The sequence below is a fragment of the Gossypium hirsutum genome, chromosome A12 (genome assembly GCF_007990345.1).
Source record: "Gossypium hirsutum isolate 1008001.06 chromosome A12, Gossypium_hirsutum_v2.1, whole genome shotgun sequence".
In the NCBI taxonomy this organism is placed as follows: Eukaryota; Viridiplantae; Streptophyta; class Magnoliopsida; order Malvales; family Malvaceae; genus Gossypium; species Gossypium hirsutum.
This window is the reverse complement of record NC_053435.1, coordinates 94,710,621-94,729,365: the sequence shown is the minus strand read 5'-3', so window position 1 is coordinate 94,729,365 and position 18,745 is coordinate 94,710,621. Positions and strand designations below refer to the sequence as shown.

General features: G+C 33.8%; 2 protein-coding genes and 1 pseudogene across 3 annotated transcripts; all 3 read left to right on the top strand.

The window, feature by feature from the left end:
* Positions 1–433: 433 nt before the first annotated feature.
* LOC107919348 (uncharacterized) lies at positions 434–907 on the top strand. The gene has a single exon (XM_016848822.1). The coding sequence runs from the start codon at positions 434–436 to the stop codon at positions 905–907; it is 474 nt and encodes a 157-aa protein (XP_016704311.1).
* Positions 908–5,102: 4,195 nt separating this feature from the next.
* LOC107918695 (cyclic dof factor 1) lies at positions 5,103–7,569 on the top strand. 2 transcript variants are annotated; one of them, XM_016848281.2, is made up of 3 exons: positions 5,103–5,280; positions 5,454–5,506; positions 6,457–7,569. In XM_016848281.2, the coding sequence occupies exons 2-3, from the start codon at positions 5,459–5,461 to the stop codon at positions 7,363–7,365; spliced, it is 957 nt and encodes a 318-aa protein (XP_016703770.2). In that variant the 5' UTR covers positions 5,103–5,280; positions 5,454–5,458; the 3' UTR covers positions 7,366–7,569. The 2 variants fall into 2 exon arrangements, with proteins under 2 accessions (XP_016703770.2, XP_016703768.2); XM_016848279.2 differs by having other exon boundaries at positions 5,107–5,506.
* Positions 7,570–10,589: 3,020 nt separating this feature from the next.
* LOC107919744 (casparian strip membrane protein 2-like) lies at positions 10,590–16,321 on the top strand (annotated as a pseudogene).
* The last annotated feature ends 2,424 nt before the right edge of the window (positions 16,322–18,745 follow it).

The following is an 18,745-nucleotide window of genomic DNA, read 5'->3' as shown; positions in this document are numbered from 1 at the left end:
TGGAGTTCCGATATCCTTTATTTCAAATCGAGATCCGAGATTTAGATCGAGATTTTGGAGCAAATTTCATTAGGCTCTGGGCACTAAGCTTAATTTCAACACAGCATTTTATCCCCAGACTGACGTGCAATCAGAACGAGTGATTCAGATTCTGGAAAATATGTTGAGATGTTGCATACTCGAATTTGAAGGTAACTAGGAAAAATATTTACTGTTGGTTGAATTCACATATAATAACAGTTATCAATCCAGTATAAAAAAGACACCGCTTGAAGCTCTTTACAGGAGAAAATGTAAAACACCATTGTATTGGTTTGAGCTGAGTGAACCCAAAATAGTGGAAGTTGATTCGGTTTGAAAAACTGAAGATAATGTTCGGATTATTCGGGATAGTTTGAATATTGCATTTGATCATCAGAAATTGTACGCGGATATGAAAAGAAAAGATATAGAATTTGCTGTTGGGGATCGGGTATTCTTAAAAGTCTCTTCGTGGAAGAAAGTGTTACAGTTCGGAAGAAAAGGAAAGCTGAGTCTGAGATTTATCGGACCGTATGAAACTGTTGAAAGAATCTACCATGTAGCTTATAGATTAGCCTTGCCCTCTGAACTCGAGAAAATCCATAATGTGTTTTATGTTTCAATGTTGAGACGGTACAGATCTGATCCTTCGCATCTGATTCCTCATAGTGAGATTGAGCTTCAGCCAGATTTGACGTATTTGGAGGAACCAGTGAGAATTTTAGCTCAGAAAGTCAAAGAATTGCTGAATAAACGAGTTCTGTTAGTAAAAATATTGTGGCATCAACATAGTTTAGAAGAAGCTACATGGGAAATCGAAGAATCAATGAGATTACAATATCTGAATCTATTTTTAGGTAACAATTTCGAGGATGAAATTTCCTAAGGGGGGAGAGTTATAACAGTTTGATTTTTCAGTAGTGTCGGAAACTGTGGTTTCAAGGCCACCAAATCTGGCAAGTAAGTTCGTAAATATTATTATTTAATATTTACGAGTCAAATATGGTTTTAAAAAAAGTTTTTGATTTGGTAATTTATGTTTTATAACGATTTATTAGGTTCAAGTGGTAAGACCCTAAGGTCAAATGGTTTTAGAAAGTGAGGTATCGGGACCTCATTTCTATAAACTGAGTCATTAAGGTGGTATTAAAGTTCCATTGAAAAACTTTAACGTTTCGATAGTTAATTAATTAAAAAGGACTAAATCGTAAAAGATATAAACTTTAGTCACTATTTGATTTGAGTGATTAAATGGTTTATTGAATGAGGAAAAGGGACTTAGTTAGCAATTAGACCATTATTAAAAATAATGGACAAAGGTGGACATTAAATGGGTGGATTTTAATATTATAACAAAGGTTAAATTAGTAATTTAATAATTAAAGGAAAAATAAAACAAATAAAACGTAGCATCATCTTCTTTAACCTTTGTTTTTCCACCAAAATTGTTAAAAAAAGGAAGCCATAGCTAGGGCTTAGTATTCGTCCAACTTTGGTTTGATGATTTGGTAAGCAAATTTTGCCAGTTTCTTTTCATTTTTATATTTTTGAGATCGTTGCAACTAGGTCTAGCTAACCCGTACATTCGTTTCTTATTCTGTTAAAAATTTTGGAAGTTTTCATTGATAAATATTAGATGTTTGTGATGAATAACATGGATTTGGAGCTTTGATTGTGCTGTGTGATGATTTTGTAAAGTGATTTTTTGTTAAATATTGATTTTAGGATTAAATTGTAAAAATGTCAAAATATTAGGGTTTTATAGTGAATTTTAGGTTTATTAGGGGCTGTATGAGGGCTAGAATATTTGGATAGATTATTGATTTGAGAAAATTAGTTAATTTGATAGATTAACTAATTAAGGGATTAAATTGCAAAAATTGTAAAAGTCTGGGGTAATTGCATAAATTCAAAAAATAAAAAGGTATTAATTGTAAAATGGATTGGAAATGAAATATATACTAATAAATGAGTAATTTTATATTTTAGACCAAGATCCCGTAGATACTCGTGAAAAAGGAAAAATAAGGAATAGTCTTTGAACTTCTGCAATTACTACAATTCAGTCTGGTAACTTCGTACGGTTAAAATTTAACATTTGTATAAATTGATAATTGGTATTATGCATATATTCTATTGTTGGAAATGAATTATTGTTTGAATTATAATATTAAATTGGATATTCAGTTTGAATTGAACACGGGATTTGAGTACATCCGTGATCTGGTGTATGACAAGGGTTTGGAGTAGAGATGGTATTGAAGGAAGATATCGACATTTTACCCAAGTAAACCGGGGTTCAGCATTTGTTGCGAACTCTCATGTTTTACTTTCTGTTTGGCGTGATTGGGTGGATCAGCTTTTATGAGCTTCTATTAAGCTCTTATGAGATTCTGTTAAGCTCTTACGAGCTTCTGTTAAGCTTTTGAGCTTCTGTTGGCTTATTTGGGAGGACCAGCTCTTATGAGCTTCTGTTGACGATGTACTCTTATTCGTAAATTGTTCTTCGAATAGAAAAATCTCGGTAAGGTGATTTATTTAATGAATTTGAAAGACATCTTATTTATTTTTGTATTGATTTGAATACAGATGTATTTTTCGATTGAAGTTGTGAATGACAGAGTATTGTCATGGATGATTTTTTATTATTTGATTTATTATAGTTAGTTAGGTAAAATTTTTGTTTATCTCATCGTACTTACTAAGCTTCATTAAACTTACTTGTGCTGTTTAATATCATTGTAGATTTTCGGAAGGTTGGACGATCGGACTGGCACTCAAGTCACACTATCCAGTTTATCTCGGTAGTTTTTGAAACGTTAAATTCGGATTATATGGCATGTATAGGCTCTTGTGCTATTTTGGTTAATGTTTGGCTTATGTAAATGTTATGAATGATATTTTGTGCAAATAACCAATTTGCAAAGGGTATGAGAATGAGGTATAGTTGTTATGCTAGCATGTGTGGCTTACACATATTTGATTTGTTGTGTTTGTGGTAATTTTGTTAGATATTTTGATTTGGTATTGCTTGAATGAGTTGATGAATTGAATTAATGTGTATTTTGATATTAAATTATATATAATTGTCGTACCAATGAGGGTACATTGGTTAGGCACATATTAGGTTGGTTTTGATGTGTTTTTTACCCGATTAATGTCATTTTGATTTTGTATTTTGGTTAGTATTTGAGTTTCTTAAGGTCCAAGCAATTTGATTATTTTTATTAATGTATGATTTGAATGATTTACTATTGTGTTGTCTTGTAATACTCCGTAACACTATTCTAGTGACGAATACGGGTTAAGAGTGTTACAAGTTTGGTGACTACTAATATAGTTTACCCTTGAATTATTTAATAAAGGATAATATAATCTTAAAATGAAATGAAATAAAATAAAAATTTATAAAGGATGATATAATCTTAAAAGAAATAAATTTAAAAAAATTTGAAGGTATACCTTATTAAGTTTAATTTTTTTAGAAAAAATCTATCTACAAATTTTTACTGTGGGTGGTCAAATGTGTTTTAAAAAATAAATTACAAAAAAATTAAATTGATCTTTTTCAATAATTTATCAAACAAGCTCTAAGCAAAGTAAGGCATTCATTTGATAAACCATTGAAAAATTAAATTAATCGAAAATTAATATTTTCAATAATTTAAATTTTTATACATGTTTGATAATCCAAAATAAAAATAACCCAATAGAATTTTCTATAAAGAGTGTGGAAAATGATAAGTAGATAAGAGCTACTTATCACTTAATGAAGAATATTTCAATTAATTCAATTTTATTTTAATATTATATTATCCTATAAAAATTTTACATTTGTTTGGAATAAGGTGAAAGTTTAAAAATTAAGGATAAAATATAAAATATAATTTTTAATTTAAAATCTGTATTTATAAAACAATTTAATTATATTCTATAATTAATTTCGAGTAATATATCAAACATATTTTAGAACTTAAATTCAATACTTAATCTTTGGACACTTATTTTTTTTAGTTTATCAAACATACCTAAAAAACAAGTTTTAGGACAAGCCTAGTTAAAAAAGGGTAAACTACATCAAAGGTCACTAAACTATTAGTAAGTTTATGCTTTGGTCACTCAATTTCAAAAAGTTACAAAATGGTCACTAAACTATTAGAAAGTTTTCATTTAAGTTAATGAGTTATTAAAATATTATTATATGGTCTATTCTGTTTGCACCACCTGCATCAATCAAAAGCTCTCATTCTCCTTATATTTTATAGTTTGGATTTTTCATGAGAATTTGCAAAGTAAAATCCAAATAACTTTCTTCTTTGATCTTTGACATTAACCATCAGATCAACATGAATCTAAGATATATTCTTCTATTTATTGATTGGTACTGATTTACCATATCGATCGTTGAATCGTCACTTGGAGCTCGCTAACCAGACTTAAATAAAAACTTTCAAATAGTTCAATGACTTAAATGAAACATTTCAAATAATTGGGTGACTATTTTATAATTTTTTAAAATTAAGTGATCAAAACATAAAGTTATTAATAATTTAATAATTTTTGATGTCTAGAGTTAATGTTATATATCATATTTTACATTTTAAAGTGGATATAAACCTAATTACTTTTCATAGTTGATTTATCTATTAATTGTGTTATCATCTCTAGTTAAATATTTTGTCAACACTTAATGTGGGAAGTGGGAGCAATTAATAATATATATATATGTAGGAAAAAGAGTCAAAATTATTAAAATTCTTAAAGACTTGCAAGAAAAAGAAATCATAAAGATAAAAAATTTCTAGTCACAATAGGAGGGAAGATTAAGTAAAGTTGAGGTGAATAGTGTTAGAATTTTGCTTAAAAGAAAGTAAGATGTTTAAGTTACTTTGGTCAGTGAAGGCTATCATTTGATGAAAGAAAGACAGAATTTGAGAAGAGAAGGGCCAAGTATTAGGTAAATGAACAAGACTAAGGGAAGGGGGGCATCTGGAATGGCAGAAAAAAGGGAGGCGCCAAAAAAAAAATAACAAAACAAAAAGCACTATCTTTTTCAGCAATGTGGAGGAATATAACAGCATGAAAAGATCTTAAAAGTCCACAAAATTTGTGGCTCTCATTTGTCTTTGCCTCTCTTGCTTATTTGGCATTCCCCACCTTTGTTTAAGCCAACACCATTGGCCACCTTAGTCTCCCTCTGCCTCGATTAAACTCACTAACAGAAACCTCTATGAAATTGATTTTCTGACAAAAAGAAAGGTTTGCTCTAGTCGGGAAATAATATTACAAGTTATCAACCATGTCTGAACTTAATGATTCTTCTTCTATAAAGCTGTTTGGCAAGATGATTCCATTACTGAGATTCAACCAGGATGAAACTTTAGTCCTTGATTCTTCTAACAGATATCTTCTTTCTTCCTCTAATTCTTTAGGTGCCATGAATTCTAATCACGGGCTTCAACTTCAGGCTCCCATCGAAGACAAGGTAATATATTTTTTTTCATAATTCTTCCATTTGAACTGGGATATATGCTATTTTTTCAAGTACTTGACTACAAACTGCAAATCATTGGTGGGTTGCGTTGGTTTTATTTTTCTCCCAGATTTTTAACAAAATCGTGTTGTTGACTGGGTTCTGTATTTTGCTTTTACTGCAATTCTTACTGGGTTTAGGCTTTTGGGAATTCCAAGAGCAACCCATTGTTTACAAGTTCATAATTATAAATGGGTTGATTCAACTTTTTAGCACCCTTTTGCATCTCCATTAAGCTTTTCAAATTTCCAGTCAATTTTTTTTTCTTTTATATATATTTGATAGTTTAAAAGAAATTCTGTTTTGGGTTTGATCTAATCAAATTTAGTTCAGACACTGAATTTTGTAAACATTGAAAAAGATAATTTCATTTTTTTTATTTGCTTGGGCTGATTGCTTTGAGTTTTCGGCGAGAAATGTTATTTCTTGCAGTTTCAAACAATCATTTCAGGTTAATGCCGATTGCTTCCACGCAACTGAGCAAAACGTTATTTTTTGTTTCTTAATCTTCAAGTAAGTTGCCAAGCTGTACTCTAGTTCTACTGTTATTACACCTTCTTTCTAGCACCCCCCCTCCCCCGCGGAATGAACATGCTCTGTTTTGAGCTACAGATAATTTATTTCCTAACTTGAGGGTTCAGTTCAGTTTCAATGATTGGCCATACATGACTGACTTTTTTGCAGTTAAAATAATCATAAAAATATATATAGTGTTGGGTAGGATTCCCTGTTTGATACTTCAGTTTTCCCTGGAAGTTCTATGTTACAGAGTCCCTGTTTGAATGATCTCCTTGTTGTTAACCATGAAAACCAAGTCAACACAAATGAAATTAACTTGTGCTTGCATTTGAGTTTCCGTTGGCTTAAATTAGCCCCTAACTGTTTGAAGTTCTGGATTTTAGGAAAAAAATGAAGAGGATGACTGTGGCAGTAGAGTCCCTTTATCTGAAAGAAAACCTTCATCGCTTGAAAGCTCTAAGAACGAAGAAAAAAGTGAGACAAATAACTCACAAGAAAAGACATTGAAGAAGCCTGATAAGATACTTCCATGTCCCCGATGTAATAGCAAAGAAACCAAGTTTTGCTACTATAACAATTACAACGTGAACCAGCCGCGTCATTTCTGCAAGAACTGTCAAAGATACTGGACCGACGGAGGAGCCATGAGAAACGTGCCGGTCGGTGCCGGTCGTCGGAAGACCAAGAGCTCTTCTTCCTCTTTGCATTACCATCATGTTATGATCTCCGAAGCTATCCTTGGAGCTCAAGCAAGTGCTGTTAACCAAGCAAGTGGTGATAGTTGTGTTTTCACATTTGGTTCGGATTCTTCAGTATTCAGTCTTCCACGTTTGCCTCCGTCGACTCTCTACCGTCCTGGCTTTCCAGCATCCTTCTATTCATCACCAACATATCGCCCATCGGTTGTTCCAGTGGCTACCCTATCGTCAGCTTCCATCAACCAATGCGCTCCAAATACTGAAAGCTCAAGTCCAACTCCAACTTGGCCATTTCTGGGAAAACATTCAAGGGACGAAAAGGGAAAGCCCTCAGCAGACAGTAATATATCAGAAAGAAGAGCTTCTTCCAATTCAAAAGCTTTGAGGATTGATGATGATACTGAGGAGACTGCAAAAAGCTCTATGCTGGCGACACTTCGGATTAAAACCAAGAACACCAATTCAGGAGGTATCTTCGATGGCTTCCAATCCAAAACCAGTGATGATAGAAATTACAGACTAACAACATTCTCAATGCTGCGGGCTAACCCTGCTGCCTTGTCTCGATCGCTCCACTTCCACGAAAACACATGAAAGAGAAATGACAATGTATAGCATTTCATTACTCTATGCTATCTCAGCCATTGATATATTGAACCCAAATCATGCAAAACACTTTGCAGTTGACTCTTCCTTTTTTTCTACTTTCACCAGAAGTGTTATTACGATAGGTTTTCATGCGAGACTGTGATATGACACAACTTGTAAATTAAATCATAATCTGATTCCACTTATGTATTCCTCATCTTTTGCTACTACAATAAATATTCTGAGAATTAAAAGTTGCAAATGAAAGATTCTACTATATATTCTGAGAGCATCAGCAAATGGGTGCCCCCAGTTGAATTAATTTATATTTATATTTATAGATATAGTTGGATCATAAATGCCGAAATTCAACGATAACCCGATCCTACGGGCATACTGAAATGGTAGATGGAAAAAGAAAGTGATGTAGGGCCTCAGCTGAGCAGATAACCATGAATTTTATGTTATGGAAAGGCAAAGCACCTTTCTCTTTCAAACCCCAAAGAATCCAACAGCCAACCACTTATATATACAAGCGGAAAATACAAGAATAAAGGTTTTTTTATTCTACTATAATTTTTTTGGTTGAATTGCAGAGGAGGATAAATTCCTAAAGGGTATTCAAACGATCGATTCGGTTATTAATCAAATCAAATTAGAATTAATCGAATTAATAGGATTGTATAATTTTTTAACCGTTAATCGAACAAATTAAAAAAAATGAACTGAATTTAACTGAAATTTATATGTTTTTATCTTTTTGTTAAAATAAGTATAAAACATATAAAGAATATACATTATTGATGTTCTTTGTCTTGAAAGTTAACCGAATTAACTAAAATTTTAAGTCTTCAAATACTACATAATTATTAAGTTCGATTAATTTGATTAATTACTCAATTTTGTACCAAATTAACTAATAACCGAAATTTTAAAAAACCATTAATTGATCGGTTAATCAGTTGGTTAATTCGGATTTAACCAAAGTTTGAACACCCCTAGTAACGTGGCTAATGCAACTCGAACTCAAGCCACACTTGAAATAATAAATACCCTAACTATTAGACCAATACATGTACTATATTTTGTTATAAGATAAATAATAAATAAGAATTTTACCTTATAGAAACAACTCCACTGGACCAACCATGATTATTTAATAATATCCTAACATGAAATCGATGGATTCTGACGTTTCCATGGCCAGTTTTGCTTTATAGATAATATTAATATGTTTTTAAATTTAGAAGAGTAACAAATTTAAAAATATATATTAAAATGTAATTTTGATTGAAATAATAAAGTTTAGAACATAATAATAATGTAATTTTTTGGGTTTAAATTTATCGTATTTATTTTTTAAAAATTTTATATAAAATTTTAAAAGAATAAAAATAATCATAAAATAGTATTTTGTTAGCTTTATAAAGTTCAAAGATTTTTTTATAATTTCACAATCAAATTGAGATCTAATTGATAGGTGAAATTAACTCAATCAAATTTTTAAATAATAGTACTCATGAGTACATTTGATTTTTAAAAATTGTTATATATTATTAGTATTAATGACTTGTAATTGTATTATCAAATTATAATATACTAAATTTATTTAATATTTTTATAAATATAATTAAATACTGATTCCCAAAAATTTTGGTTAAGGGGAAACAATGGGAGATTGTTTTTGCAGATACTTTATGGAGATTGTAGAAAGGAAGAGATTTGACTATCTTCACATATCAACATCTTAGTACGAAAGAAGTGGTCATGGCTAGTTTATCTTGGGCTAGGGTGATGACGCGCTCGCTCTCCAATTTGCAACAACAAGCATATGCTCAATGGGAAAATCTACAGATTGGGTGGTTTAAACCGAATATGGATGGTGGAGTTGACGTAAAAGCAGGCCGTGCAACTACAGTGGTTTAGTGAGATGTCTAAAAGGAGGTTGGGTGTTTGGATATGATCGCAATATAGGTGTTAGATCAGTTTTAGAGGTAGAGCTTCAAGCATTAATAGATGGGCTAAAAATGACATGAGAAAAAGGGGCGCGTTGATTGTTAGTTGAAAGCGATAGCAAAACAACACTAAGCTTAATACTTAAAACTTGATAAGTGCTGAAAGTAACATGTTTTAACCTCATTTTTTGATGCGTTTTTAGGTGATTATTCGTTGTTGATTGTGAATTTTATGCTTCTAATCCTTTAAATTTATATTTTGATGCTTAATAGAGCACTTGGAAGCAAAAGAAGCGACAAATGAGCGAAATTAAAAAAAAACGGAGCAAGCTACAAGAGCCACACGGGTTGATCCATTCCACATGGCCGTGTGACCCACACGGACTACTACACGACCATGTGGTACATAATTAATAATTTATTATTCTGTTGCCAATCATGTATTATTATAACATCGTTTTTTACATATATGTTAGCTACTATTAATACTAGGTAAACTATTAATTAGATAATAACCTAAATTTTAACATGTTTTTATTTCGGTGACTGATTTTTTATGTGTTAATTTAGTCATTTCCGTTAAGTTAATTTTACATTCTAATCCCTTCACAGATAAAAACTATCTAATCACCAAACGAAATATTAATGTGATTCGATATAATATTTGATTTAACATTTAATATTTACACATTTTATTAATTTAATTTTTATTTTTTAAAATTAAAAATTTATTCTGTAATATTTACATATTCTCTCAATTTAACGATCCATGGTGAAGTTTTCAAACTGTAAAGAGAATACTTATAATAGTACCCAAAGACATTAACAGTAAATACTTTGAAAAAAAAATGTAAGTTCCTCAATATTATAAACCCATGCTAAATAAGAACAATTCAAGCCTTCTAGACATTGATTTTTATACCATATTGTATAGGAGCTTATTGCAGACAGCAGCACTACATTAGGAAATTCGTGTTATATACTATATTGTAATTTAATAACTTTTTGTATATGATTTTGGTTCCCAGTCGTATATTGAGGTTTGAGGCAAGTAGGGGCAGGTAGAAATAAATAGGATTTAAGAAATGACATGACATGTTACGGAAGCAAATGCCAAGTATCTCAAGCTCAGCAAATTAACCTAACTTCCAATTTGATTTGCTTTTTACTTGTACAGTCAGAAAAATCCAGATTTGCTTAGGCATACAAAGTAGTATAAATGTTAATATCTTCCACTCTGCTTAACCTAGTTTCACCCATTAATTAATAGAAACCTTGGAAAGTTGAATAGCATGAAGGGAATAGCAGGTGAATCCGGTGAAACATCCAACGAGGCAACCCCAGTAAACTCCAACATCAATGGGGTTGCTACACTAGAATTCATACTCAGATTCCTTGCTACTGGAGGAACACTAGGGAGTGCTATGGCCATGGGTACTACTGAAGAAACTGTTCCATTACTCCCTCAATTCCATCCTTTTGAATGCCAAATATAGTGATCTTCCCATGTTCACGTGAGTTGTTTTTATGTCGTAAACACGTTTTTTGGTAAAAATATTGAGCTTTCTTGACATGCCTATGCTTTTTTTAACAGGTTTTTTGTGATTGCCAATTCAGTTGCCTATGCCTATCTTGTGTTTTCTCTTCCGCTTTCTTTCTACTATATCATCAGGAGAGCAGCCAAACACAGTTGAATTGTTTTGGTCACGTTTGACACGGTGAAGTTTATCACCTTTAATTTTGGGCCTTCCAAGTTCATAGTTTTTTCACTGTTGAACTTAAACAAACATGCAATTTTTTTTTTGTTTTCCAGGTGTTGGGTTTTTGATCACAAAACAAAAATAAAAGAACTAAAATTTGTGTTGAAAAATGAAAACAGAAACAAAACTCAGATGTTGAAGGAGAAACTTGAGTTGACTTTTCTCATTCATCAAAATGTTTAAAGATAAAATGTACATATATTAAACTATTACATTGAAAGAGCAATAAATTTTCTGAAAAGTAACTTGCACAAAAACAGCTCAATAGTAACCTGCTGACTGTCTAAAGCTGCTTAGGTTGACTAACTTTATCCAGGCAAAAAAGTTGTCAGATTAGATACAGGTCGCCTGTCACACAAAAAAATACTTCATCCGGATAACATATGGTACTTTTGCATGTTGTTGTATTTCATCCGGGTAACTTACATGTGCTGTTTGTTGCCACTTTTTAACATATTTCATCCGGATAACGTACATATGCTGTTTGTTGCCACCTTTTAACACTCCTCATTGGCTACAAAACAGCAAACTCCAATTTCCTTCCTTAAACACTCGAACCTTGTAGCAACTAATGGCTTGGTCAAAATATTAGCAAGCTGATCCCTCGAACAACAATGAACCAAGCTAATTTCCTTAGTTAATTCTGTTTCCCTCACAAAGTGATATCTGATCTTGAAATGCTTCGTTTTTCCATGGAACACAGGGTTCTTGGCTATTGCAATAGCTGACTGATTGTCTACCTTAATCATTGTTGCTTCTGCTTGACTACCATTCAAATCATCCAACAGCTTTATAAGCCAAATTGCTTGATTAACAGCAGTAGCAGCTGCAATATACTCAGCCTCTGTAGTGGATTGAGCTACTGTCTGTTGTTTCTTTGAACTCCAGCTGAAAACTCCTGAACCTAGAGTGAAGAAATATCCTGATGTGCTCTTCATATCATAAACTGAGCCAACCCAATCACTGTTTGAATAACCAACCAGCTTCAATTCTTCAGCTTTCTCAAACATCACACCATAGTCTAAAGTTCCTTTGACATACCTTAAGACTCTTTTAGCAGCGTTGAAATGAGCTGTGTTGCAGCAATGCATGAACCTCGAGAGAAGGCTAACAACATGTATAATATCTGGCCTTGTTGCTGTTAAATAGAGTAGGCAACCAACCAAACTCTTGTACCCCTTTTCATCCACTCGATCATGCTCACTGGTGCTTGACAGTTTCTCTCCTATTGCAACAGGAGTGCTAGTGGGCTTGCACTTTGACATGCTGAATTTTCTTAGAACTTTCAGTGCAAATGCTTACTAGCTTATGAAAATGCCATGCTCATTCTGATTCACTTCCATACCAAGGAAGTAGGTCATCAAACCAAGATCAGTCATCTCGAACACATCTTACATCTGCTTTTTAAAATCCTCAATCAACTCATTTCTGCAGCCAGTAACTAATAAGTCATCCACATAAAGTGAGACTATCAACAAGGTTTCTTTCTCAGCCTTCTTCACATAGAGTGTAGGCTCACTGATGCTCTTCTCAAATCCCAGCCTTGATAGGTATGCATCAATCCTGTCATACCAGGCCCTTGGAGCCTGTTTTAGACCATACAAAGCCTTCTTGAGCTTGTAGACTTTGTATTCTTCACCAGCAACCTTAAATCCATCATGTTGTTCTATGAAGATTTCTTCCTTAAGAAATTCAGAAATCCTGACTTGACATCCAATTGATGGACTTTTATTGCTTCTGAGTAGACAAGGCAAATAATAGCCTTATGGTATCTAACCTTGCAACAGGTGCAAAGGTTTCAAAGAAATCAACCCCTTACTGCTGACTGTATAAATTCAAAACTAGCCTAGCCTTGTGCTTGTTCAGTGACCCATCTGCATTGCTCTTAGTCCTGAACCCCCATTTGACACCAATAACTTTTCTGTTTGCTGGCCTATCAACCAGCTCCCAAGTATCATTCTTATGGATCATTCTCAGTTCAACTTCCATAGCTTCTTTCCAGTAGCTCTCTCTTGCTGCTTCATCATAGCAGGAAGGCTCAACCATGGTTACAGCACACATTTCATAGATGTCTGTTAGTGTCCTAGTGCCTCTAACAGGTACATCATCATAATCATCTTCAGCTTTAACTTCAATCTCAGTATGTTGCAAGCCAATATCATTTTGGTACACTTCAAGCAAACTTGCATTAGTTCCATCCCATTTCCAGTGGCTTGCTTCATTAAACTTCACATCCCTGCTCACTACAATCTTTTTGGTCAATGGATCAAAGACCCTTTATCCCTTCTTCACATTGCTATATCCAACAAACACTCCTGGCATGAACCTCTTCTCGAGCTTGGTTCTTTTTTCAGCTGGCACTAATACATAGCACAAGCAACCAAACACGTTCAAGTGTGAAACAACTGGTTTTTGTCCAAACTAGGCTTCAAAGGGTGTTTTACCCCTAACTGCATTAGTTGGTAGCCTATTCCACAAGTAGACAGATGTGTTTACAGCCTTAACCCAAAAATTGTTAAGCATATTGACCTCAAATAGAAGGCACCTGGCCATATCGAGGACTGTCCTATTTTTCCTCTCACAGACACCATTTACAGACACCATTTTACTGTGGTGTGTAAATGGTTGTCAATTGGTGTTGAATCCCACCTTCATCACAAATCTTTTGAAACCTTTGATACATATATTCAGTTCCATTATCTGATCTTATGCACTTCAGCTTACAACTGACTTGGTTCTCAGCCAATGCCTTGAATTTGCAAAAGAAATCAGCCACATCTGACTTTTGTTTCAAGAAACTCACCCAACAAAATCTGGTGCAACCATCAATGAATAGTGCAAAGTACCTGCTTCTATTCAAAGAGGTGGTCTTTATAAGTCCACAGATGTCTGTATGAACCAGTTAGAGCCTCTCTTGAACTCTCCAAGCTTTGTTGATAAGAAAAGGCTGTCTGGTCTGCTTGCCAAGTTGACAAACCTCACATACATCATTCTTGAGCTCGATCCTGGACATGTCTTCAACTAAGCTCATTTTGTGCAGCAAGCTTAGTGACTTATAGTTTACATGCCCCATTCTCTTGTACCAAAAACATGATTCATCAGCTAGAACAGTATGTGCCTTAGCTTGTAGCTGATTCACATCTAAAATGAATAATCTATCACACATAGCTACTGTCACTAGCTCATGACCAAAAGAGTCCTTGATCATACATGTTTTTCCTTTAAAAATAAGGGAGTAACCCTTCTCCAGCAACTGACCAACACTAAGCAAATTTTAGTCAATGCCAGGTACATAAAGAACCTCAGAGATAGTCTTGTTATCTGAGTAAGTACAAATCACAGCCTTGCCCTTGCCTTTGGCCTCTAAAAGCTCACCATTACCGATTCTGACTTTGGACACAAAACTGGTGTCTAGCTCCCTGAACATACTTTTATCTGAAGCCATATGATGAGTATATCCACTGTCAATCAGCCAATTTTTGCTGACCTTACTCGAGCTTACAAAACAAGAGGCTGTGAAGATATGCTCTTCCAGTGCTTCCACATCCTCAGCAGCCTGAGCTTGGTTCTGGTGCTGTGGTTGTGCTTTTGGATTATTTTTGCACACTTTTTCAATGTGTCCAAGCTGTTTGCAACCTCTACACTAAATGTCTGGTCTGTACCAATAATATTTTTCAAGATGAGTAGTCTTCTTGCAATGAGCACAAGGTGGAAACTTCTTTTTGGTAGCATCCTTCTTGCCTTTCCCTTTCTTTTCTAGCCAAGGCTTCTTGCCTTTGTAACTTGAGCTTGAGCTTGAGCTTGAGCTTTCTCTATTCCTGGCCTGAAAAGCTCCCTCAAAGTGCTCCTCCATTCTGTTTGCTCTTCTTTGCTCTTGTGTATAGAGAGCATTTATCAACTCTGTCAAGGGAATGGCTGATAGGTCCCTCGAGTCTTCTAAAGAAGAAATTTTTTATTCATACTTCTCTAGTAAGGTTGTTATGACTTTCTCAACCACCCTTTGGTCACTAAACTCAACTCCAAGCAGTCTTATGTTGTTGACTGTGGCCATAATCCTATCAGCATACTGGTTGATGGTCTCTGAGTCCTTCATTCTTAGATTCTCGAAGTCCCTTCTCAAGTTTATCAGTTGTTACTGCCTGGTCTTGTCTGACCCCTGAAACTCCTCCTTGAGTTTGTCCTAGGCCTGCTTTGAAGTGTCATAAGCCATTATCCTTGTAAAGATGACATCTGAAACTCCACTCTGAAGGAACGACATGGCCTTATACTTCTTGTCAGTGTCCTCACTATGCTGCCTAATTTGAGCCATGGTCAGATTAGCTCTCAAGGGAGGTGGCTCTGTGTCATTTAGAACAACATTCCACAGGTCATGTGCTTGTAGATATGTCTTCATTTTCACAGCCCAAATGTTATAGTTTTCACCAGCAAAAATAGGTGGTGGTGGTGGTGAAATACCCATCTTTGCAGCAACCAAACAAGCCAACAAAAACAGCTCCTGCTTCTTTTCTTTCAAACACTAGTTTCTCACAAACAAATCACAACCAATGCCCTCAAAGACAATAGGCTCTTGATACCATTTTTTGGGTTTTTGATCACAAAACAAAAATAAAAGAACTAAAATTTGTGTTGAAAAATAAAAACAGAAGCAAAACTCAGATGTTGAAGGAGAAACTTGAGTTGACTTTTCTCATTCATCAAAATGTTTAAAGATAAAATGTACATATATTAAACTATTACATTGAAAGAGCAATAAATTTTCTGAAAAGTAACTTGCACAAAAATAGCTCAATAGTAACTTGCTGACTGTCTAAAGTTGCTTAGGTTGACTAACTTTATCCAGGCAAAAAAGTTGTCAGATTAGATACAGGTCGCCTGTCACACAAAAAAAATACTTCATCTGAATAACATATGGTACTTTTGCATGTTGCTGTATTTCATCTGGTAACTTACATGTGCTGTTTGTTGCTACTTTTTAACATATTTCATCCGGATAACGTACATATGTTGTTTGTTGCCACCTTTTAACACTAGGCAATGCTAGGATTGGTGACAGTTGGTGCATCAGCTGCCACATCTATTGTGTATTTAGCATACAAAGGGAATGCTAATACGAATTGGTTATCAATATGCCAATAGTTGGATTCCTTCTGTGAGTGCGCGTCTGGATCACTAATTAGCTCTTTCGCTTCAGCATTTCTTCTCATGCTCATTATCATTTCATCTGCCATTGCCATCTCTCTCTCATGATTCATTGCATCTCTATGTATTGAGGGTTGACATCCTGAGTGTTGCTATCTTAAGTTGTCTATTTGCTTAAAATGGAAATTTAATGGAAGTGCTAGATTGCTGGCTGCTGCGGCTTGATATTGTGAAAACTATGCAAACAAAAACTCTAAAAACACAAAAGTATGTTTACACAGTTCAGTTTCCTTATGTTTATGAAGCAAACTCAGTAAGTAATTCTACTATTTTTAATCTGTAACACAACAAGTGAATCACACTCTATCACTCACAAAGTATAAAGAACTCACCTTTGTACCTAAAGACTAGAAAACTTACCTCCAAATCCTCCCATTGAGAATTTAGGCATTAAACACTCAACCATGTTTACAATATCAGTTTGCACTCTCTTACGTACAAGATTCCGCAATGAACATATTAGAATGCACTTATTAAACTCTTATACAAAACATATACAAGCCTCAAAGCATAAATTCAATTTCAACTTGTTAAAATAGAATCTAAGTGAATAAAAAGTAACACCTTGAAAATAGTTATTATATTAATAACAATAAAAATAAAAGCACTAGAAGATATACTCTCCAAAATCAGTCGCATTATCTTGGTCACATCTCCACATTCTAAAGATTTAATTGATTCGTACACATCCAATCTTCAAATGCCAAAGACTAGTTTCCATATATGAACCAAAGTATCCTCAATAACATAGCATATTAACAGATTTAAATTTTTTATTCATTAAATTTCCAAACCAGATAAAACAAGTTTTTGGCCAATTCAGTAGCAGTTTACAGGTGACATAGTCGAGTGCCACTCAACAACTCCTTCAACACTAAGTTCTCAATGTCATATTCTTATCTTGTTACCTTCATTTATACTTAAAAGCTAGATTTCTTTTATGGATTTCAATTTTTTTTGTTATATGTATATTAACCTCTAAATTAAAAGATGTTAAAATTAAGTGACCCAAATCCTTATTTAAATAAAATACAGTGGTAAAATAAAATAAAAGAAGAATCCATATAGAATTACACTTCTTTTATTTTCTTTTAGAATAAGGTTTTTTAAACCTTATTAAATTCTATCTATTTGATATTGATTAGAATAAGGTGTTTCAATCTTACTCGAATATGACTTTACAAGCCTATAAATAAACACAGTCTATTCCTCTTGTAATGATTTGAATTCAACATAGTGAATTTTGTTCTCCTCTGCTCGTGGTTTTTTCCCGAAAGAGTTTCCACGTAAAAATCTGTGTGTTCTTTATTTTATTTATTTATTTTTATTTTATTTTATTTTTTACAAATTGGTATCAGAGCTTCCGGGTTATTCATCTCGATCATGGTAATGGCATATTTGAAGTATGAAATTCTGCTGTTGGATCGTAACACCAGATTTGCGTTGTGGCAGATTAATATGCAAGCAGTTCTTGCGCAGATGGATCTGGAGGATGCCCTACTAGGGATAGATAAGATGCCTTCGACATTAACAGATGAAGAGAAGAAGCGTAAGGATCGAAAGGCGTTAACACAATTACATCTGTATTTTTCCAACGAAATTTTGTAGGATGTGATAAAAGAGAAGACTGCCGCTGTATTATGGAAGAGGCTAGAACAAATATGTATGTCGAAAACTCTAACAAGCAAGTTGCATATGAAGCAGCGTCTTTATGCTCATCGTTTGGAGGAAGGTGCTTTTGTACACGAACACTTAATAGTGTTAAAAGAAATTCTCTCAAACTTGGAGGTCATGGAGGTTCAACATGATAAGGAAGATCTAGGGTTGATTCTACTTTGTTCGTTGCCCCCGTCTTATTCAACCTTTAAAGACACGATTTTATATAGCCGCGAGTCTCTCACAGTTGATGAGGTTTATGATTCTTTAACCTCGTATGATAAGATGAAGCATCTTGTGGTTAAACTCGACTCTCAGGGAGAGGGTCTCATTGTTCGTGAGAGACAAGATCAGAATGCTAATGATGATCGTTGTAGGACACAAGAACGGAATCCTTGTGGTAAATCTAAGGGTAGATCAAAGTCTTCAAACAGAGGTAAAACTTGTAAATTCTGCAAGAAGAAAGGGCATATTAAATCTAAGTGTTATAAGCTACAGAACAAGATTAAAAGGGAGGCTGCAAATCAAAAGAGAAAACAACCAAAAAATTTCGGTGAAGTTGATGTTGTAGAAGACTACAGCGATGGTAAACTTCTAGTCGCTTCTGTCAATGATTCTAAAGTAAGCGAAGAGTGGATACTTGATTCAGGCTGCACTTTCCACATGAGTCCTAATCGGGATTGGTTTACAACTTACGAAACAGTGTCTGAAGATGTTGTTTTGATGAGAAATAATGCTTTATATAAAATCGCTGGTGTTAGAACAATTAAAGTTAAGATGTTTAATGGAGTTGTCACAGCACTTAGTGATGTATGA